Raw genomic sequence first — 22,118 nt, 5'->3', positions numbered from 1 at the left:
GAAAGATGATCTCACTTGATGGCTTTACGTTCCAAAATAACAGGCCCTATCTTCCTGCAGTGGTTAATTACACCACAGAATCCCATGGCTATCAGGCATGACATGAACATGACAAGGGAGACAGTGAAAGCTCCCCTAATTCCAGATCACATTGCCAGTGTAGGTGTCCAACCACCGTGGGCTCTGGAATCACAGCAAGCAGTTTGGCCAGGAAGCAGCAAAACATGTACAATATCTGCAGTAGTTCCCACTAACCAGTCAATAGAGCCAGACAGCAGCTCAGACACCAAAAGCCCCAGCATCATAAGTGTGAAACTGGCTGTATTGTCATTGCCACACAAGATGCCCTATCTCCTGTCTTTGCCAGTTAGTGAAACACTTATCTTGACTTTTGCCAAGATCCCCAGCAGTGCTGTATTTCTAAGCTATGGTAGGTATCTCCTCCTGGCAAAATCCCCTATTAAAAGCAAGACCATTTTCACAGAACCAGAAGCTCAAGGCTCTATTACACAAAGTCTAGTCGGTCAAGTTACGATCCAACACAATTGAAGATAGGACAATCCTATCCTTTAGCACTGTATCTCAAAGGTCCAGGTAGGTACCAACTAAACATAGCTCCATCAACAACATACCGAAACCAACAACAACAAAAAACTTGTTAGGGTTAGTAGATCAGCATGGGTTACATTCCAATCAAATGAGTAATACTGTTAAAGAATAAGGCAGTGAGATTTCCCTGTTCATATATTTATTATAGAAAAGAAGAAACATACTGATTTTCTGAAAAGAATTAATGAATTAAATTTATTCACATAAAAGGTCATGAAAATGTAAGATATCATCTGGTGTTCAAACCTAAATCAAATATGGGAAAATATATATTACTTTAATAGCAAAGTCATTCTACCAAATCCAGATTTTTATGAAGCTAAAACAAATCCCAAACAAGCTGATTACTTCTGAGGTTCTCTGGTGCCACAAAACTGACTAAGTATTTAAGAGATGAAGGGATCTCTAAAGATCAACAGCAGTAGCACTTACATTTATATACTGCTTCACAGTCCTCTCTAAGCAGTTTATAGTCAGCAAGAAACTAAATGAGCTATGGGCTATGCTTCCACTCCCCACCATCCAGTCAGGGTTTAAGAAGCTTCTTGGATGAGAAATGAAATGTCTTAAAAAAAAAAAAAAAACCAGGAAGTTCAGTTGTCTCTTGAAAAAAAGCACCTTTGGGATAAATGAGCTATGAGCTGTTGTGGCACAGTGGTTAGAAAGCAGTTCTGCTGACTGCAGTTTGAATCTGACCAGGCTCAAGGTTGAGTCAGCCTTGCATCTTTCCAAAGTCGGTAAAATGAGGATCCAGTTTGTTGGGGCCAATTTGCTGACTCTATAAACCGCTTAGCGAGGACCATGAAGTGGTATATAAATGTAAGTGCTACTGCTGTTGATCATTAGTGACTCAAAAACGTTATTTTGAGTTTTGAAGTAAATTTACTCACTTAAATAACAGATCAATATTAATCACGGAGTATTCTAAATAAAATCTAAGCTAGTACATTTCTGTCAGTATTAAGCTAGTTCTGTGCTTTAGAAACATTTGCAACTGAAAAATTCTATCTACATTTCATTTGTGAAACCAGAGTCTGGAGACTGATCATGATCAGCATGACTATAAAAATTATAATGAATTAAATAAATTGTTGAGCAAGTTATATTCTTGTCAATAAGATTCTAGATTTGAATACTTCTTGTCTTGGAACTGGAGTCCATTCATTCATACTTGTACCTATTAATACTATGCAAACATTAGGAAAATTAGATTTATTATAGGTTAAATGAACAGCAACAGGTAACATTTCAGCAATTTGCAAATTAGCTTTGTTAACATTGATGCATTTTTTTCCGAACTGCTTCCAAGGCTGCCTCTCGTTCTCTCAGCAATAGTTTAAGCCTTGTTATTTTCTCATCTTTTATTGTTTCTTCCAAGTCTGGGGGGGTGAAAGGAAAAATATCCTTTTTGAAAGAACTTTCACCAAGAGCAGTTTCATTTTCATGGCAATTCGAAGTAGAATTCAAAACTCGGTTCTTTTCAGAGTTGTTACAAACCCAAGGATTTGAGACATTATGAGGACACTGACAAAAACTGGAATGCTCGTGTTCCGATACGTTCTGTGTGCAAGAATTATTCAAGTTTTCCATTACTGAATAAGAGCTGTTACACTCAAAGTCAGAGTTCTGCATTGTTGTAACATCATTTTTTCTCTTCTTTGGATTTTCTAAAACTGGTATTGCTTTTGTCTTCCTCTTTATATTCAACTTTCCTCCTTGTTCCCCAATTATCTGTAAATAAAGAATAAAAACAGTAGTATATTATTGTGACAATATAAATTAAGCAACCCAGTCTACAGCTATTCAGAATGCAATTCAATGTCTTGCAGCCAATGTCCCAAGGAGATCTCCCTTTTTCTTCCTAAGGTTAAAAACCCATTTCTTCTACTTTGAAGATGTTCTAATGTTAAAAAGTCCAATATTAAAAGGGATCAAAAGGAGGTGTATAACAGACTGGGCTAGAAAACATACCAGGGAAAGCTTTGATTCTATTGAATTCAAAGCCATCTGGAACACTCTTCCTAAACTAACATGCAACTTTAAAAAGTCCACTAGTTTAGATTTACTGCCACTACTGCTTGTCCTGGGAGGAAGTCCTTGAAAGGAACCTATTTTGGATGGAAGGGATAAAAACTGTTCTTTTAAGGCATCACTGCATTGGTTTATATTGGTTTATAAAACCGAGAACTTCCCTGTTTAACAGTTTCATGGTACATTTAATATATCACTTTTCATGAAGGAAAAAAAAGTAGTGGGACATTATCTCACGTTCAAAAGTTAAAGTACTCAAATTGCTTCACTTACTACTACATCTCCTCCTTTTTGGATGTTACAAAACACTGAAAATAGCATTAAAATGTCAAAAGCTATAAATAGGGCACATACTTTGATGTTACTTTAATACTTCCATATGTTTCTTGAAAAAGACATATTTTGTAAAAAAAATGAATCTATAAACATTTAATGATATTACAACAATCCAGTCAATCATTGTGACAGGCTTTATTATTCATACTAGTTGTTACTAGGGATAAGTATCAAAGAATATTAATCATAAATGTAATATTCTACGTACCATTTCTTCTTTTTCAGGTTCACTTTTCACAGGAATAGACATCAAATTATCAATGTCATTCATTTGTACACTGTTGGAAAATACATATGCTTCTGAATTTTTAGATGGAACTGATGAAACTCTCCTAAGATAAACTCTCTCTTCTTTAAAGAGGCCAAATTTTTTTCTCAACTGAAGATCGAGAAAATCTTTTTTCTGTTGTTCTTGGATATGCTTCATCCAAATTGGCATTCCTGAAGTTATTTGCACCTAAAATAGTATTTCAATCATTTTATTCCATAAAGTAATTTACAAGACAATAAACATGTAAACATGTAAGTACTGAATATAAAAAGATATCTTATAAAATATAAGCATCTATTTATCAAAAAAGATCACCTGATGATCTAAAATTGTGAGGCCTATAAAAAAATGGAAGAAACCAAGGCCAACGTCCTTCAGCAAATTATTCCTCAAGAAAGAGGTTGCTACAGAAAAAAATATTTCATTTCCATTTCCATTAATCATATTGGCAGATATGAGCACAATCCCAATGATATAAATATTCAATATAAATACAATTTGATCTGAATAATTACCTCTTGTTCTTCCTCTTTGACTGCATGATGTAGCACAGGTGGTGATGTAGGATCAGTAGCTGCTTTAGAAGAAAGATCTTTATGTGTACTATCATATGTGTTTTCTTTTTTGATATATTTCTGAGCAACATTTATCCCAATGGAAGCATTCCTCCTTGAGGACACTGCTTCACGTTGCCTGATGCTGCTTATTTGAAGATTGTCATGTGGTGAGGCAGGTGTCGATTCTACTTTAAAATCCTTATTTACTTCAGATTTTAGATATGGTATCGTATTGTCACCGAATTTGGGTTCTTTCGCATTAGATGCAATCCTTTTATTTTTTGATAATACAAGATTGATAATCTGATTTAATATAGTGTTGTCCGTAACTGAACTAATTAATTCTGATGTTTGTTTTCTGACATTTGGGCTTTCTTGCTTGATAGGCTTGAGTGTTGATAAAATATTACCCTTCTTTTTAGCCAGTGAATACACCTTTCCGTTGCATATAAATAGAGTATTTTCTTTTATAGATGGCATTTTTGCATGACTTTCATGGAGGCTGTTAGAATAAATAGGCAAAATACTGGTAGAATTGTTTTTGGTATTTTTCGTGTCAGGGAATGTTATTAAGAGATTAGATGCAACCTTGTTAGATGATTTTACAGGGACAAGGTAAGGTGTTGATGGCACTGAATTTTCATGAACAGCCCATTTGATAGGACTCATCTTATTTTCCATACTACCAGAGGTTGATACTTCTATAGCAGAGCTATTAACAAAATTCTGTGGTGTCGCCAGTATTAAAGAACTGGGTACTTCTCCCACTGATTTTGTTTCCAATGATTCAGAAGCAAGCATTTTCACTGTATTTACTGGTGATATAAAAATTGGTGCATTGATATGTTCACCTGTCCCTGAAGTATTTGAAACTGCAGCTGTAGCCAGGATTTTGTCCTGAATTACTAGTGGCAAAACAGAAACTGGAAGAGTTTTAACTTTAGCATGAGCAGGTATTTGAAGTTGGGGACCAGAAGGTAACATAGGCAGTTTCATGGAAAGAGGAGTATTTTCCATTTTCACAACTGTTGTACTTGTGTCCAAACAAATCGGAGCAAAAGATTTCTGCAAAGATGATCTATCAGCTGAATAACTACTCCGAATGTCAGAAACTGTTAATGCAATTGGATTTTGTTTTACAACAAAAGTTACATTAACTTGTTCTAGTTGATTTAAAGGCTTAGGTAAAATTAAACGCCTGGGTTCAATGGTCTTTAATTTAGAGATTTTATCAGCAGCAGATGTAATAGTACTTGCAATTGAAGTCTTGGTATAATCATGAACAGATAGTGAAACATTTCCTTTAACGTCATGAGACACGACTGGAGACTGAACCAGAGGCTTCAAGTTATTTAAAGGTTTAGAAGCTGGATACAATTTCAAAACTTTTTTTCCATCCTTCCCAGTCATTTGAACTAGTTGATATGCACACTCTGTAATACTTAAAGAGAAAAATATATATAATCCATTACTCTTATAACAATCTATTAAGTTTCAAATAAATATTTTGATTTTGTGAGTATAATCAATATTATTCTATTTTAAGTAGGATTTCTTCTAAATTTCAAAATTTAGAATACCATCAACAGCCTTTTAATGACTATTTACAGCGGAACAAATCATTCCACCTACTATGTTATTTTTATTAAAATATAACTTAATGCAACTTAAGCACTAAAATGTAATTTAAACACTAATACTGAAGAAAAAATGAAGGCACACTCCTACTGTTGATTATATCACTTCTCCATTCCTCCAGTCAACAGTTGTTCTGTTAAATTGTTACCCCTTTTTGCTTTTTAAATAGGTCCTAAGGTCTTATCATAGTCTTTGAACAAATGAATTAAAATATTTTTTTAGTTAGAAGGTAGAAGGGAAACAGAACCTACCTGTTCTAGATAATATAATAAAGGTGGGATAATTTGAATGCAGTGTGATATACATTCAATGGAATCAATTGATTGATCAATCAGGCCGATAGAAAGTCTAGAGCTATTTGCCTCCAACATAATAGAAATGCTTTCAAATTTAGAGTATTATTTTCACTGTCTTCCTTTATTCTTTGAGATCCACAAACTGGGATTAGGCACAAATTGTAAGCATATAATGAAATCCATTTTGGACCTACAACATTTTACTTCAGATCAGAAGTTCAGCCTTTCTCTACAAGTACCTGCTCCAAATTACCCCAAGCTTTCTTCTTTTCAGCAATTTCTTTTATAATTTATATATATTTCCCTGATGGCTGCTGTTAAACATTTGACATTCCAACTCTGCAGATCTACTTAATAGGATCCCACCAATAAGCTCAGATCTGTTGAAACCACGTTCCTTTTGCCACACTTTGCCCACTTTAAGGATTCAGGAAGATACATTGCAGCGTTTCCCCCAACCACTTCACTGTTCAATGACCATCTAAGGCAGTATTTCTCAACCTTAGCAGCTTGAAGTAGGATGGACTTCAACTCCCCGAATTCCCAGCCAGCAAGGTGACTGAGGAATTCTGGGAGTTGAAGTCCACATATCTTCAAGTTGCTAAGGTTGAGAATCAGTGATCTAAGGCAATGGTTCTCAACCTTGGCAACTTCAAGATGAGTGGACTTCAACTCCCAGAATTCCCAGCCAGCATGGGTTAAGGTTAGGCTAGGTTGGGGAGGTCTGGGAAATGAAGTTCAACCATCTTAAAGAGGTTGAGAAACACTGATTAAGGGGACACGTGTGACAGGAAAAAGAAGAGACAGGGATGGCTTTCGCCATGTTTCTTAAGTATCAGCGAGGAGCCCCCTACAGTACAGGGCTTGCGAAGGAGCAGCGGGTACACCTGTAGCAACTACGAGGCGTCCTGGGAGTTGAGCCGGTTACAAACGCGGAGCTGCTTCCCTCCAATTTAGAAAGACAGCGGAGCCCTCCGTCTTCGCAACCAACCAGGATAGTTGATGTGGTCGGTTACTACGTCGGCTTCCCCCCCCCCGCCCCTTTCCCGTCGCAAACAGAGAGCTGGGGAGGAAAATGTCCTTCAATACTCACTACGATGGGGTGTCAACTGCAGGCTCTCCCTCCCCGTTTCCATTCGTAGCTACTACCCCCAGCGCCATCTCGGACATCGCAACTGGGGAAGCCCAGGATTAAATCCCGGAACAGTTACCCCTGTCCGAGACGACAATCACTCCTTTGCCAAGGGTTGACTCTTAAATCCACTCTAATGGTCGTACTCTCTTGTCTTCGCTGTACAGCCATAAACAGCCACTTCCTGTACACTTCCGTTCGTAGTTGACTACTTCCGTTTCTTAATAAAGGTGCGCCATTTTGCTACCTTTACAGCCACTTGGAGGGAAGGAGGTTTTTAGCTTCCGGGAGTTAGCAAGAAGGATATCCGGTTTGATGAGTACTTCCTGTTTGGGGAAAAAAGGGGAAATTAGAACTCTTGTCTGGTTTTGATCATAATGCTACTTTTTCAGTTTGGCAGAGTAATTTACTGCCTGCTTAAAAAGAATATTTATGTATACATTTCTATTAATAGTTTTTAATTTAACTGAAAGAATAAATCCTTTGGACAAATTACACATGTCACAGTAGGAATATACATTCTAAAAGTAAATACATCCATTTTGGCTTTAGCAAGCCAAAAGTGATCAGAATTTACATTCTACATCTACACACACCCTTTAGGTATGAAATCTACCTGGGTGACTTTGAGCCAGTCACTCTTTCTTAGCCCAACCCATAGAGTTGTGGGGGAAATAGATGTTGAGACTCTGGAAAGAGTGCAGAGAAGAGCAACAAAAATGATTAAAGGGCTGGAGGCTAAAATGTATGAAAATGGTTACAGGAAGTGGGTATGTCTAGTCTAATGATAAGTACTGGGGGGGGGGGCATGATACCTAGCACTGTTCCAATATTTGAGAGGATCCTACAAAAATGGGATAGGGATGATGTCACTATTTTCCAAAGCACTAAAAGGCAAGACAAGAAACAATGGTTGGAAACTAACCCAGAAGAGAAGCAATCTCTAGAACTAAGGAGAAACTTCCCAACAGTGAGAGCAATTAACCAATAAAATAGCTTGCCTTCAGAAGATGCGGGTGCTCCATCACCGAATGCTTTTAAAGAGACTGGATAATCATTTGTCCGAAATGATATAGGGTTTCCTGCTCAATCAAGGGGTTGGACTAGAAGACGTGCACACTCACACAGCCATAGAATATCTGGCAGTGCTTTCATAAGGTCCAAAAGTCTAGTTTGGAGAATACATCTTATTTGGTTGGGCTCATGATCCCTACTGAATGACCTGAATTAGTATTATAAGATAAATTCTTGACTGTTGCCAGTTCCTGTTGCTCTACCTTTAGGCTGATAACCACAAACATAAACCCACAAAGCCATTTCTTCCTAGTGGTTTACAGTAGAGCGCCGATCGTCATTCAACCATCGTTGTGCGAATATAACAGCAACTGAGACAGACGTTTAAATTCGCAGAGTGGGGGTTGCGTGAGGATAGCTGTAACTGTAAACCATTAGGCAAGGATATATGAATGTATTCGGTATACCTTCCCTACAGGGACGGCCCGGAAACCTTAACCAAGTGACAAGCTCCTGCTAGAGCTGCTCCGTCAATTTAAACTCCTGAGGCGGAAACCATTTTTTGTAATAGCCAATCAGCATAGAGTCAGATCTTGATGGGCACTTTTTTCGCCCGGTCACATTGCAGGCCGTTAGACCTCTTGGCTCTTACTGGTTGAGAACTTGTGGCGCGCTTTTCCGAAGTTTCCCCTCAGCTTGGCTTCCGAGCTTTTCCGCGCTGCTAAAGGGGAAGGTATTCAGATTCCTGTCTTCGGTTCTCGGACTCCTACAGTCTCCCAGAGGCGAAAAAACGAGCGGGGCCGACTCCTTCCCTTCGCAGGAGGCATCTTTGCTCTCCAGCATCGTACTCTCGGTGCTCCGAGCAAAGGCTTGAGCGCGCGGATCCTGAGAAGGCGGAAGGAGGAGGGAAGAAAACGACCATAGTTTAGGGTGGGTATGTTCAAATCTTCACGTTATTATTAAATTGCTGCTCCCCCTTCTCTTGACAGAATGCCTTCGTGAGCGCTTCGTGTGTATAATATAACATGAGGGTCTATGCATAATTTTGTATTCATTTTGTCGTGTTTGTGTAGTGTGTATGCAACAAAATTTCATTTTAATGTATGCCGATTAGTGTACATTTAAAGTGACAATACAGTTATTCTAAGTCTAAGTGTGTGTGTGTGTGGAAGGGGGGTAATCTCACTCACTAAACCCGGGTTACTCCTTGGGTCAACAGTAAAGCTCCCCTGGTTCCTCATTTCCTTGGGCAGACACACTGGGGGAATAGGAAAAAGGCAGGGCACCAGCCCCAACCTTGAATACTTGAGCAATTAAAGGATTTCCCTAATATGATGCTGTTGATAAGTATAGGATTACAGGTTCCATCATTTCCAAACTTCAAAACCTCTGGGTTGCTTCACTTACATTTATTTGTCTTACCGTTTTAATAATTTGCCTAACAGAAGAGACTCTGGGTAGGAGGAAAGATGCCATACTTTCACATCTGAAACATCCACTTTTCTGTGTCCTATCCAAGGCCAGTTAAGAGGGTCAACTTAGTATGGTTGCTGCTAATCAGTAGAAATGCTTTTGATAATTTCTCCATGAATATAGTTATTATGAGGTCTGTATTAATATATTCAGATAAAAAATATTTTAATTGTTCTGTATACCCTGCGTCATTCTTGAAACGATCTATTTATACTATGATATCATTACTGAGGATTATTGTAAGATTTGTAAAATTGCAGGGGTGGGTGGGTTGTAGGTTAATCCATAATAGCTAAAAACCAGAAAGATCCTGATAGTATTTTTCAAGACCAATACATTTTATTGTAAGGCATATAAGCTTTTGTGAGATGCAACATCTGAGTAAGTGAACTGCCGCTTATGAAAGTTTATGCCTTATACTAAAATTTATGATTTCAGGAAGATTTATAGGAACTGAAAAGAAAGGAACTAAATGCTGTAGATTTATTGCTTATGTCATTGCAGTGCAATGCAAAGGGCTTCACGGCTGAAGAGAGAGCTGCAGTTACTGGCCACAGAACCACCCCCAGGAATTACCTGCTGGCAGAATGTAAATCACATAAATGATCTTCGAGCCCGTATGTATATACTGCAATATATATATATATATTGCTTACAAGTCTTATTTTTAACAGTTTTAGCTGTAAAAAAGAATCTGGTCAAACACTGACCAGTGCAGAAGTTATTACAATGGGCATCCCCAATGGATGGATGACCATCTAGTCTTCTAGCAAGGGAGTCCATCACTTTTTATACCAGCCTGTTCCATTGTTAAATAACTTTTACCATTAGGACTGTTTAATGCTCAAATGAAGCCTTCTGTATAATTTAAACTTACTGTTTTATGTCATGTCTTTTGCAATGACTCTGAATAATCCTGTCCTACCTTCTAAATGACAGCCCTTCAGACCAAAGATATCTAAAACCTGCCAATTTTTTTCCATAAGTGTTTTCTACCTGAATTTTGATCATCTTGGTGATTTTCAACTTTGCAAGAAAATAGGGCTTCATATAACCTATGTCAAACATTACAATTGTTAAGACACACAATCTATATTTTGTGTTATTAAATTAAAAATTGAAATCAAATCTCTGGTTTCAGTATTCATATATGCAACTATTCTTTATTTCAAATTAAACCTAAATTTCTTTGAGAGTAGATTCCATTGAATATATTTCAACATCATAAGATGGAAATATCTAGTGATTCCAGGACCAAATGGGAATAATTATTGGGAAAAATAATTGTTTGCTTGAATGAAAGAATTTGTACTTTGGTAAAATAATAAATATTTGTAATTTTAAAGTAAGCACATCACAGATTTCTAATAGATGAGGGTAAAAAGCTGTCATTCTGTGTTCTGATGATTGAATTTGTTTTGAATGATGATTATCAATTGGCATTGACTATTGCTTGGTATCAGTCATTTAAAGGATTTATAAATATGACTAAATGAATTTCGCAAATTAATTGCATATGGCAAAAATACAGAGCCTGATTGTTTTGTAAAGCCATTGCATCTGTTGTGTGTGTCACTATGTATTATGAAGAATCATTTTGCAACTGAATCTAAGGCACAATACAATCTTAAAGCTTATACTTACATACCTTTAAACTTTACATTATCAGATTTTTCTATTTAGCAATACCTAATATACTACTGTGTTTCCCTGAAAATAAGACATGGACTTATTTTCTTTTGACCCCCGAAATAAGCACTTATTTTCGGGGAGGTCTTATTATTTTTGAGGTACAGGAGGCGGCGAGCCTGGTCACCTCATGGCCGCTGCTGTGTTGCAATATTTTCGGGGGGGGGGGGCTTATTTTAGCACATGCATTCAAAAGCCCAATTGGGCTTATTATCCAGGGAGATCTTATTTTCGGGAAAACAGGGTATAACAATAGTATATTTACAAAGCGTATAAATAACATGAAATGTATTTAAGAATAACCTCAATAATATTAAAACTGAAAAAGCAAAGAGCTGTCATAATTTACTTATAATGTCAAAAAGTAGTTAAATATTAATAATTGAAACAGTCACACATGTCTTTTCTTTTTGTTTTCTATAGATTTCAATCCTTTTTTAGATAAAAAACATTTATTCTTATTAATCTGTTTATCCTGGATCTATAGATACTTAAGAAATTTAAGTCCATATGATTTTTTCCTATTCTGGCTCTTGCCCTTCTCTGCTCCTGCGCCACATTTATATTCAGAATAAAGAAACCTTCTTTGCTAATGTAGAAGAAAAATATGTGTCTGTGTATTTCTGTGTGTATATGCAAAAGATAGAAAACGATTGATCATTTTATAATAGGAAATAGAAAAGTTGCTCCCTTTTCAAGTAGTAGTTGTAGTTTCTATTTTTTTTCTTAGCCAGAAACCCTGTACTTGAAATTGTGGAAATCTATTGCTGAATGTATCCTAATTTATTTTCCAACTTTGAATAATCAGTAATTATCAGACTTTTTGGTACTCTTCTTTGTTCCTAGTCAACTGAATTTCTTGAATAGAAAGAGATTTTAAAGAGATTATTATACTACTGTCACTTCTTAGATCTAACTCTGTTTTTACAGTAAGTGCAACAGTTACTTAAATAGGTCAGTGTTGACATCTCTTGTATCTCTTTCTTTTAGAAATACTAGGTTGTACAAATACCCCATATGAAAAAGGAGTTTTTGCTTTGGAAGTAATTGTTCCTGAAAGGTAAATGTTGAATCTGTGTTTTTGAAATTTAAAACAAATGACCATATAAAATGGGCACATTAACTATGAATCTTTAAAAGATTGGAATGGGAACCAGAAAGTTGTCAATGAACTTCTCTGTAGTAAATTCAGTAACAAGTATAAGTTGAAAAATGACTTGGGAATGAAGAAGATTGTAATCCATTAAAAAGTCTTCCTTTTCTAATAATGAGAACTATTTCTGAAATAGGTATCCATTTGAACCTCCAAAAATGCGCTTTCTTACTCCCATTTATCATCCCAACATTGATTCAGCTGGAAGAATTTGCCTGGATGTTCTTAGATTACCACCCAAGGTAATGCATTGCATTGCTTCAATTATAAATTGCAGTTCTATTATCCTTAAGAAAATGGCCCAGAAACATTAGTTTAAATATCTCATTCTCCAAGGATGGTTTTACTGGGATGAAATTTATAACACTCTGGAATATGAATAGCAGGGATTGCACTCTTTTCTTCTAAAGCCCCGTGACAACAGCACTTTAATTTTATCTGTAGCTTCATTATCTGAAATAGGCAGAAGAAATAACCTTGAAGAACAGGAGGAAGAACCTCAACCAAAACAATGGTCAAATAAAATCTGGTCTGGGGTACAAATGTAATTTGAGAAAGGGTCTCAGTCATGACTCTCCATAGTTTTTATTTTATTTATTTATAAATTTTATTTACTACCCATCTCATTTCCAATGACTCTTGAGTGGCTTAGTTCTCATGAAGATAAAGGGAAGGAAATCACATCCAAACTTTTGAGATTCTGCTACTATAATAACCTAATAAAGCTAGCATTAGCTCCTCTGGTTTCTAAGCCTACTCTATTTGGGAGGGCTGATGCTGTATCATTTTAAATAAAATTACACTAACATGGAGATCTATGACAGCTGCTATGGTTACTGATATAAATGGCTTTATCTGTGCAGGATGCCGTCCTTGGCCTGCATATTGCTACAAGGAGATCACTTACTGGGTTTTTCATGCTGAAGTAATTTTATTGTAAAACTTAGGAGCCTTATGTGTGAAGTGATATTTTTCCAATATGTTTATTTCACCATACACATGAATTACTATTATTCATGGATATAGCATCCATAAAGCTATGAACTCAGTCAGAACCATAAACCTAAAAACTAGAAAGTTACCAATGTTATGTGTTTTTTTAAAATGTACATCTTGCTTACTTCCATCCACGAATAGTTTATTAAGCTCAATGTATATTAAGTGATTTCTAGGAGCCATTGAATATCGGGAAAGAAAACTAGTGGGTACATAAACTAAACTGAGTAACTTAGGGCTGCCTTGGAAAAAGTATATGCCTAACTGGTTAGAAGGTAAAGAAGTGCATGTTCATTAAGAGCAACAAAAATGATTGCAACCCTTTTACTGTTGGCTACACTTCTATAACCTGGGGGCCAATTAAAACACTCAGTCTGCAATAATACTTGAAAAATCTTGGAGGGTAACTTACTTTCTTCAATATGTTTTTCCTTCTATTCCTGCATGTAAGGGTGCTTGGAGGCCATCTCTGAACATTGCTACTTTGCTAACTTCCATCCAGATCCTCATGAATGAACCTAATCCTGATGACCCTCTCATGGCTGACATAGTAGGTTTCATTCTTTTATTTAATTGGAATATACTGTACTTTAGACATTTAAATTGCCTGGTTTATAAGGAGATACTTTGTGATTTCTTCATATTTATTTGCACGATATTCTTCAGATAGAAAGTCAATGAATATAATTGATAGCGTAGTAAAATATGCTAATAGAATTTTTCAATGTTCATGTTACAAAATGCACACGTTACATGCAATAGATGAACCATTAAGGCTTCTTTCAAAGTTTAGCCTTTATATATATCTATATATCTATAAGGTGAAGTCTTCCATGCTGTCAGATGAATCTGCCATTAAATATAACTATATGTTAAGATGAGACGCCATAATTATCCATTTCTTGCCCTTTTTTATTATGTCTAGTCTTCAGAGTATAAATACAACAAGCAAGCATTTCTCAAAAATGCCAGACAATGGACAGAAAAATATGCAAGCCAGACAACAATGGTAAGAAATACATTACTTCTGTTACAAAGGAATGGGGTGTTGGTTAATTTTCACATGTGCAGTCTTGCTGTGAGTGAAATCTCAATTGCATAATTGTCTATCTTCCTGTAAATGAGTTTGTGTAGTTGTAGTGTCCTGAATGTGCCATGGTGTACATATCCTGGATTTTATCTTTGCCAGGAAAACAAAGTGTTTCCTGGGATGGCAGTATAAGAGGAGTTTGGGTTCCTGGCCAGGTTAGCATAATTCAAAATGTCAAGGAAAAATCCATATTTCTTTCAACTGACAGGTTATTGTATTAGTGCCTGATCTTGTAAAACATGCCTTGAGTAAAAATAATTTGGAATTTATTCTATTACAACCATATTTTATTTGGATGTCTATTAGGTACGTGACTCAGTAATATACATGCTTAATATATAAGGAAAATATAGGTAGTTCTTGACTTATGACCATTGGTTCAGCAACTGTTAGAAATTATTATTTATAAATGTCACTTTAAACTGCTTCTTGTCTCTTAACAGTTCTCTGATTTTTATTTTATTTTAGGGATTATATTTAACCAGTTATCTGAGAACTGTTTGATCCAGTTGGATCTGAAGAAGTGGACAGGGTCCTTTGGACTGTTAGGGCAGCTAGTTATTTATTAGATGCTTGCCTTTCCTGGTTAGTAAACACCATCAGGAGGATGACTTTTAGGTAGATCTGAGCAGTAATTAATACACTCCTGACTTTCTAGAAGACCCTAAAACCTGCTGCGCTGCTTGGTTTTGGACCCCAACAGGCTTGTTACATTGGGGATGACTGACAGGAAGATTCTCACTCCGAGGTTACCATCATCTTGGTTTTAACTTTTAATATTTCAATTTTAATTGGATGGATCAACTCTACTTCCTGATATAGGTGTCTGCTTTTTGCACTGAATGATTGTCCTGTCTTGGCATACATTCCTGATATTCTTCATTCACTTTTCCCAGTATCTTTCCTCACTTGAAGCAGTATAGTAGGATTTGGATAACAGGAAACTTTTGAATCATAGTTTAGAGAAGACTGGAGCTGAATTACTATTGTAATGAACACTTTTAACTGTATAGTATATATAATGAACAAAAACTGAACAGCTGTAGCAAAAAATATTTTCTCTGTTCCAATAAACAAGGATATGCATCCCCTCAGCTACATGTTGGTTCTGCATGATCCAGGTTCCAGATCAGTGGGCAGAAGGGACCAGTTTTAGCAGTTTCATGTTTCGTCCAAGGAAGTAGCAGCAACCTGCTGTATTTTGACTCCTTTTGCTTTTCCCAACAAAGGAAGAATTCAGGAGTGAGAGTTGGAGAGTTGATAGACTAGGCTTCCTACTCTTCTTCCAGCAGTCATAATAGGGGAAACATTGAAAGGGTGTGTCTGTTTGTTTGAGAAAAAAGTGAATTTGAGTACATGGACCTCAGAGTAAAATAACAGTGTAGAAATAATACAGTGGTACACATGTATATATGTTTGAATATTTAAATATGCATATTCATATTTGGATAGGATAGCTAGTGTGGATTTTTAATTTAAGAGTACCTGTTTTGCAAATTGTATAAAGTAGTTTTTAGTAAATAACAATAATGTGTCTTATTTATGTACAAACTTACACAATATTACGGGGGGGGGGGGGGAGTATTGTAGTTACACAGTTGAAACACCAGGAGGCACCTGATCCTTAAAAATATAGTACTGCAGTAGTTGTGCTTTTTTTCTTCTAATTAAAGAAAACTCAGAAATTAAAATTTTATTTTTTGTATTTCAAACTAACATAAATAAAATACTAGGTTTGTAATTTGTAGAAGGATCTTTCTGTTCGTATTTCTTTTATAGTGATATTTCTTTCCAGAATTTCTTCCTGACTGGCCTTTGTGAGAATTTGAGTCATTGTAATAAAGATGTACAGAAAGTATATAAAAACTTTTATGACTTGCAAAACATTATGGATTTCATACTGCAGGAGTGTCAGAAAATAATTGATTCATTCCGAACAGAAATACAGTTCTGTGATCGGAAACAATGAAAGAAAAGATTTTTCTCTCCTGCTGTTTGTGCTATTAAAATGGTAACTTGTAAAATAGAGTTCCTAAAGGATCTGTAGTGAATTGCAAAAATATAGTGTCTGTGTATTTAAAGAGGAGAAAATTGATTCTGAAATTCTAAGCCGGGAAGCTTACATTCTTGCAAGATATGAATAAAGTTATTCATTCTTTGAACAACTGGGACTAGAGAATGAAACACTCTTTTCCCATCTCATTGTTTTTCTTTGATACTCTTTCAGCCTTTAGAAATCACCAATGAAGAGAATCACAAAAGCCAGGCTGAATTCCCAAAAGATTCCAGTATTTCCCAGAAGAGGAAAGGAAGCAATATCAGCGGATTGTCCAAAAAATGTCGCTTAGAAACATAATGATTTCCTGCTATAGTATTTCAGTGGCTGTTACTGTTCGTTCTTAATCTAATTTCCCATCTTTTAAATAGGCTTAATGGAATTGATGTACTGTTTATTCATTTTGTAATGGTAGTCTTACTGTATCAGTGACATGATGTTTAGTGTGGCATATGTCTGTTTTTTTTAAAAAAAATAAAATCTTACATTATTTTTGTAACATACTTTAAATCTTTCCATAAAGAGTATGTTCCACTGCACTTTATGTATATTTAGAATGAAAGCAAGAATACATAATAATTTGAATTTCTTATGACTGATGTTATGAATTGATTGTAAACAGTTTCTTTTGATAGTTTAAAAGTTGTGTGGTTTCTTCATCTTCACTTGACACAGTATGAATAAATATAAAAAGGTATATATTTTGCTGTTTTTCAGCTGTTTTGTAAGTCATACTCTATTTTTGGCAAGCTGCATATTCATCTGAACATTTCAAACTTTCAAGGTGAATCCATACATACATATACAGTATTTAATCTATAAGCATATTTTCATTAGTAGAAAAAAATAGTTGATTAGATGGAGAGAGGAACTGTCAGAACCATATGAATGCTTGAAATTTAAATCCCTAGACCATGGGGATTTTTCCCACCTGACTTTTAGCTTTCTTTCTAGCAGATCTACAGTATATTTTTGCATGATATGAAATTACACTGCAGAAAAGCTGATGTTATACAGACAACATTAGAGAAATTCCTATCATTTCTTATTTTATATAGTTTGGGAATCTAAATGTTTAATTTGCAGCTATATACCACTTTTAAAATCTTCAGATGTTTAGATATAGATATAGATAAGGCACTAGAAGAATTTTATCTTAAATATCTTTGCAGCTACTTGATCTTAAGGGATGTTTCTTATTATATGCTTCCTTTAAAAAAAATCACTAGTTAAGTGAATCATGCAGTCGTTAAGTAAATCTGACTTCCCCCATTGACTGCTTGTCGGGAGCCAGTAGGAAGTTATAATTGGTGATTACACGACCCTGGGAGAGGATACGTGCCATTTGCCAAGCACATGGATTTTGATCATGTGACCGTGGGTATGCTGCAATGGTTGTAAGTGATAACTAGTCATAAGTCATTTTTTCAGTGCCATTTTTGTATTGTTTTGTGTGTGTGTGTGTTTAACTCTTAAGATACACTACAAATACAATACAATACAATGCAATAGTAGAGTTGGAAGGGACCTTGGAGGTCTTCTAGTCCAACCCCCTGCTTAGGCAGGAAACCCTATACCGTTTCAGACAAACAGCTATCCAACATCTTAAAGACTTCCAGTGTTGGGGCATTCACAAAAAGATGCCCAGGGTCATGTGAGTTGGGCAGCTATGTAAATTGAATGAATAAATGAAGGAATAGCTTTACAGCTCAGAATTTTTCTCCTTTTTCCCTATGATTTTGTTTGGGGAGAAAAATTCCCAGTTTCTGCTAAAGTCCCAGTGCTGTGCCGTGTGCGTATCTTTTCCCTTGCAAAGAACAAAGACACTTTTTTTTAAAGCAAAGATTAAACTTTGTCTTTCCCCAATTTCTTAAGTCTGCTTATTAATCCACTTTTTGACTTGTGCAATCAGCCCTGTGAGCTAGTCCAAACAAGAAACCAACGATGAATATTAACACTACATTTATTGTAAGTGTGCAATAATAGAATTTTGCAAATCTGAAACCACATCGCTCTCCCCTCCTCTTTGCCTTTCTTGTCCAGGGAATTAGGAAGGGTCCCTTCTGAGGTGCTTTCCATACCACCATTTCTTCAGTGGACTGAAATGTGTCTTACCTGACTCGGCTTTGGCTGGGCACTTCCTCCTGTCTCAAAAGTATTCCCACAGACCGTTATGCATGTCTTCAGTTTCTTACTCTGATTTTTAGAAGTTTCTTTGACAAAGCCTAGGTAATCTGGATTTATTATCCCCTACCACATTCTAAATATTTTTATATTTTCAACTGTAGATTTGTGATTTTATTATTTCCCATCATGTTCTAGGTACTTACTTGGATGTTTCCAATTATTTTATGTGCATTTGTAGTTTTCAGTATTTTATGTTCTTGATTGCAATATTATTTAGATGTTTTAAAAATTGAAGTGTTGAAAAAAAATGATGAGCTTACTGAACATTCCAGTTCCTCATAGATTTAATTATCTTGATTAAAAGCAACACCCTTTGATCTACGTGTTTATTTTTTCAGTTATCTGAAATCACAGACTATTAATACTGCACTTAAGCCTTCTTTAAACCCAACTGGCATTAAAGGAAGATTGCTCACTCATCTTTATTGAACTATATACATGAATGGTAAAAGCTGAGATAATTCTTTGGGTGGGAGAGCGGGGAGAGAGTTTTCTGATAGGATATGTATGATGCCTCAAGTTTAGTTTAGCTAGATAGTTTATCTAGCTGCTGCCAAGATAAAGTTTCTTATTAAAATAAAATATTTGCTATTTTTGTTTGAGGTATAGTCTTATTTTTTAATCTTTCTGTATGACAAACATTTTACTTGAGGAATTCTCAATTTCTCCTTGCCTAGCATACTTCAATATATCTGGCCGTTTAATAGTTCTTCTCAGCATATACACACACGTGCAGATGTATGTACACAGATCACCAGATCCTAAATGTATGGACATCCTTTGGTCAATCTTATTTCTTACCATCAATCTCACTACACTGCCCATATTTATTTCACTGTCTTCGAATTCCACTTCCTATTTAATAATCCCCAAAAAGACAGTTTCTAGGATGTAATTTCCTTTTTGGAATAACCTATCATCTGAAACCAGCTAAGTAAATTGTATCAGACTGGTTTTTGGGGATCCAAGTGGAGGAGAACACAGTAAGACTTGCAACATGGGATAATACAGCCAACAACATAATAGCCTTTTTAGAAAGATTACATAAACCATAAGCAGGGGGACAGATATAGATAATACTGGATAATACCCTTATATTATATTGAAATATATACATTGAAATGTATATTGAAAACTATACATGCTTTTCCTCCTGAAAGAACAGCAAATGCCTGCGTTATGGTTATGGGGGACATGTGCAATGTTAGTTCATATATTAACATTGTATAATTGATAAGTCTGCAGTCTTGTAGTTTTATAATCAAAGTCATAAAAGTATAACATTTGTGAGGAGGAGCTGACGTCGCAATGAGACAGCGTGCGATCTTGGAGCTCCAAGATCGCAGTTGATACTTTTGCTGCTGGACAGTCCTTTTGGACCTAAACCATCCCGAAGAGACTGATAGGAAAGAGTACGTCCTGCTGATCTCAGGGACACCGCAAAGTCCCTGATTGATCCAGGAGAATCTCTTTGCCGGCGACAGAAGTGCAGCCATTGAAGCTGCTGAAGTTGGGACAGCTCCGGAACGGGAGGAAAACGGAAAGAGAATGTGTCCATCTGGTGAGAAAATATTATAAAAGAGACTACCCCTAAAAAAAATTAAAGCTAAATTAAATTTGAAAACAAGAGAACAAGCGGTGAAAATAAGCTACATTAGACTGTTATCTTTTTTAAAAAATTGTCTTTTAAGGATGGAACTTTTGCAAATGTTTCCTATTCTTTAAATTGAACAGATTAGTTTTTCTTCTACTTTTTTTCTTCTTTTTATACTTACGGATTAAAATCTTTTTCCTTATTTTTATAATGCTGGATTGGATGGTTGTTGTTTTTTTGCTCCATTTAAAAATTTTGTTTTCTTTAAGCCTGGAATATAAAGAAGATACAAAAGGAATACAAACAGGGCTGTAATAACAGAAAGAAAGGAAGTAACACTGCCACTTGGAGGCTGAAGGCTTGGAAAGCTTGGAAATATTGTCTATTCTCTTTTCTCTCATTATTTGATTTTGCATTTCAAGGTTCCTCAGCTTGTTCACAGAGAGTGATAGTGAGAAGAGCATGGGTGGTTTATACAGGTGCTTTTCGGGAGCTTCATTGGCAGCTGAGTGGAGTGAAAACAAAGCCTTGTCTGGTCTTGAAAGATTATAAATGAACTTGCTTTAAATTTAATAAAAAGTTTTGAATGCCAGAGTGGCAGTGTTGGAAGAAAGGTGCAACATGAAAAAGAAACCTTAACATTGCAAAAGATTATGTTTGAAATTCAAAAATTATTAGAAGTAACAGAGAGAATTTAGAAGAGATTGGAGAACATAGATCCTAGAACAGAAAAATTTGATGGAAAAATTGAGGATGTTCATCAAATGAAGAAAGTGGAGGTCAGAGTTCTAAAAACTGAAGGAAAAAATAAACAGACAAGAAAATTGTTGATACTGACAGTGAACTGACTGGGTTGGAAATGGAAAGAGTGTCAGGCCTGCAGTCATATTCCTTTTTAAGATCTTTGGCCTGTTACACTCTCTATTATTTCATTATGCTGTTTCATTAGTGTAGTAATTGGGAGGGGGAATAGAAAGGAGTAGAATTGTGGAATGTGTTGTCATTCCTTTCTAGAAGCCCAAGGTCATCTTTTATCTCTGCACCTGACCGGAACCAGCTGGGTGGAGATGCCAGCATGGCTGAAGAAGATTGGACCATGTGATGGATTTATGGGTGTGGGGATAAGATCATGAACTTTCAACTGGGTGGAATCCCAGGAAGCTTTAGATTTGGGATTCCACAGTTTTGTTGCCAACATGTCTGTCTTATTAAATTGGAACTTTAAGGATAGCTCTGCCTTGGACTCTGATTTAATTCTGCATGATATTTGGAACACTGACAGAGTGGAATATGGAAAGGGGAGATAGATGGACTGGAGCTCTACCCCAGATCTCAAAGTATAGAAGAAGAAAAGAGAAGATGGAACTAAGGAGAGAAATTTTGTCAGAAGCACTAGTGATAACCAAAGATAAGCTAACCGAAGAAGCAGATGGAGGGTTTCGAGCTTATACAAGATATGCAATAAGCAATAAGTTGCGAAGAGAAGTCCATACAAAATTTACTAAGGAAATAACCAGAATACTAATGCCACAAATGGCAAGAGACATAAGACTGCACTATTACTGGAAAGACACAGGTTGATGTAATGAAAGCTTATAATAAAAATTAAGTCAAATTTAGTTAAATTTAGAGCATTATGTATAAAATGAAGTGATAATGGATACAGTTAAATAATTGATTGGTAATGATAATAATGCATATATATATATATATATATATATATATATATATATATATATATATATATATGTGTGTGTGTGTGTGTGTGTGTGTGTGTGTGTGTGTGTGTGTGTGTGTGTGTTTGTGTTACAACCCCTGGTATGGCCAAATATGGGAGGGAGTTCACTCCTCCCTCTTTCTGTCCTTCGGCTCATCACAGAAAACCATGCAGGCAGAAACCCATATTTTTATTTTTAATGTTGCCTTTTTATCATCAGCACAAATATATATATAGATAGATAGATAGATAGATAGATAGATAGATAGAGAGAGAGAG

The 22,118-nt window shown here is 35.8% G+C and overlaps 2 protein-coding genes across 3 annotated transcripts; one reads left to right on the top strand and one right to left on the bottom strand.

Moving 5' to 3' along the window:
- Positions 1-1,177: 1,177 nt before the first annotated feature.
- LRIF1 (ligand dependent nuclear receptor interacting factor 1) lies at positions 1,178-7,178 on the bottom strand. 2 transcript variants are annotated; one of them, XM_081948347.1, is made up of 4 exons: positions 7,118-7,178; positions 3,763-5,245; positions 3,185-3,433; positions 1,178-2,340 (listed from the first exon to the last, which is right to left on the bottom strand). In XM_081948347.1, the coding sequence occupies exons 2-4, from the start codon at positions 5,212-5,214 to the stop codon at positions 1,882-1,884; spliced, it is 2,160 nt and encodes a 719-aa protein (XP_081804473.1). In that variant the 5' UTR covers positions 5,215-5,245; positions 7,118-7,178; the 3' UTR covers positions 1,178-1,881. The 2 variants fall into 2 exon arrangements, with proteins under 2 accessions (XP_081804473.1, XP_081804472.1); XM_081948346.1 differs by lacking the exon at positions 7,118-7,178 and adding an exon at positions 6,832-7,109.
- Positions 7,179-8,508: 1,330 nt separating this feature from the next.
- UBE2T (ubiquitin conjugating enzyme E2 T) lies at positions 8,509-17,040 on the top strand. Its single transcript, XM_081948348.1, has 7 exons — positions 8,509-8,814; positions 9,862-9,974; positions 12,037-12,106; positions 12,336-12,441; positions 13,647-13,745; positions 14,121-14,204; positions 16,513-17,040. The coding sequence occupies exons 2-7, from the start codon at positions 9,866-9,868 to the stop codon at positions 16,639-16,641; spliced, it is 597 nt and encodes a 198-aa protein (XP_081804474.1). The 5' UTR covers positions 8,509-8,814; positions 9,862-9,865; the 3' UTR covers positions 16,642-17,040.
- The last annotated feature ends 5,078 nt before the right edge of the window (positions 17,041-22,118 follow it).

The sequence above is a fragment of the Natrix helvetica genome (assembly GCF_964273705.1).
Source record: "Natrix helvetica genome assembly, chromosome: 3".
Lineage (NCBI taxonomy): Eukaryota > Metazoa > Chordata > Lepidosauria > Squamata > Natricidae > Natrix > Natrix helvetica.
The sequence above is the reverse complement of the archived record's forward strand: the minus strand, read 5'-3'. Positions and strand labels throughout refer to the sequence as shown.

Bases quoted from the DNA above. Each gene is read 5' to 3' on its own strand.
- LRIF1 (XM_081948346.1), bottom strand. From the start codon at position 6,908: ATGTCCGAGATGGCGCTGGGGGTAGTAGCTACGAATGGAAACGGGGAG. The intron at 5,246-6,831 runs GTGAGTATTGAA...TTTCTCTTTAAG, and splicing joins GCAGTTGACACCCCATCGTA to TATTACAGAGTGTGCATATC. The intron at 3,434-3,762 runs GTAATTATTCAG...ATACTATTTTAG, and splicing joins TCAAAGAGGAAGAACAAGAG to GTGCAAATAACTTCAGGAAT.
- UBE2T (XM_081948348.1), top strand. From the start codon at position 9,866: ATGCAAAGGGCTTCACGGCTGAAGAGAGAGCTGCAGTTACTGGCCACA. The intron at 12,107-12,335 runs GTAAATGTTGAA...TTTCTGAAATAG, and splicing joins GAAGTAATTGTTCCTGAAAG to GTATCCATTTGAACCTCCAA. The intron at 14,205-16,512 runs GTAAGAAATACA...ATACTCTTTCAG, and splicing joins ATGCAAGCCAGACAACAATG to CCTTTAGAAATCACCAATGA.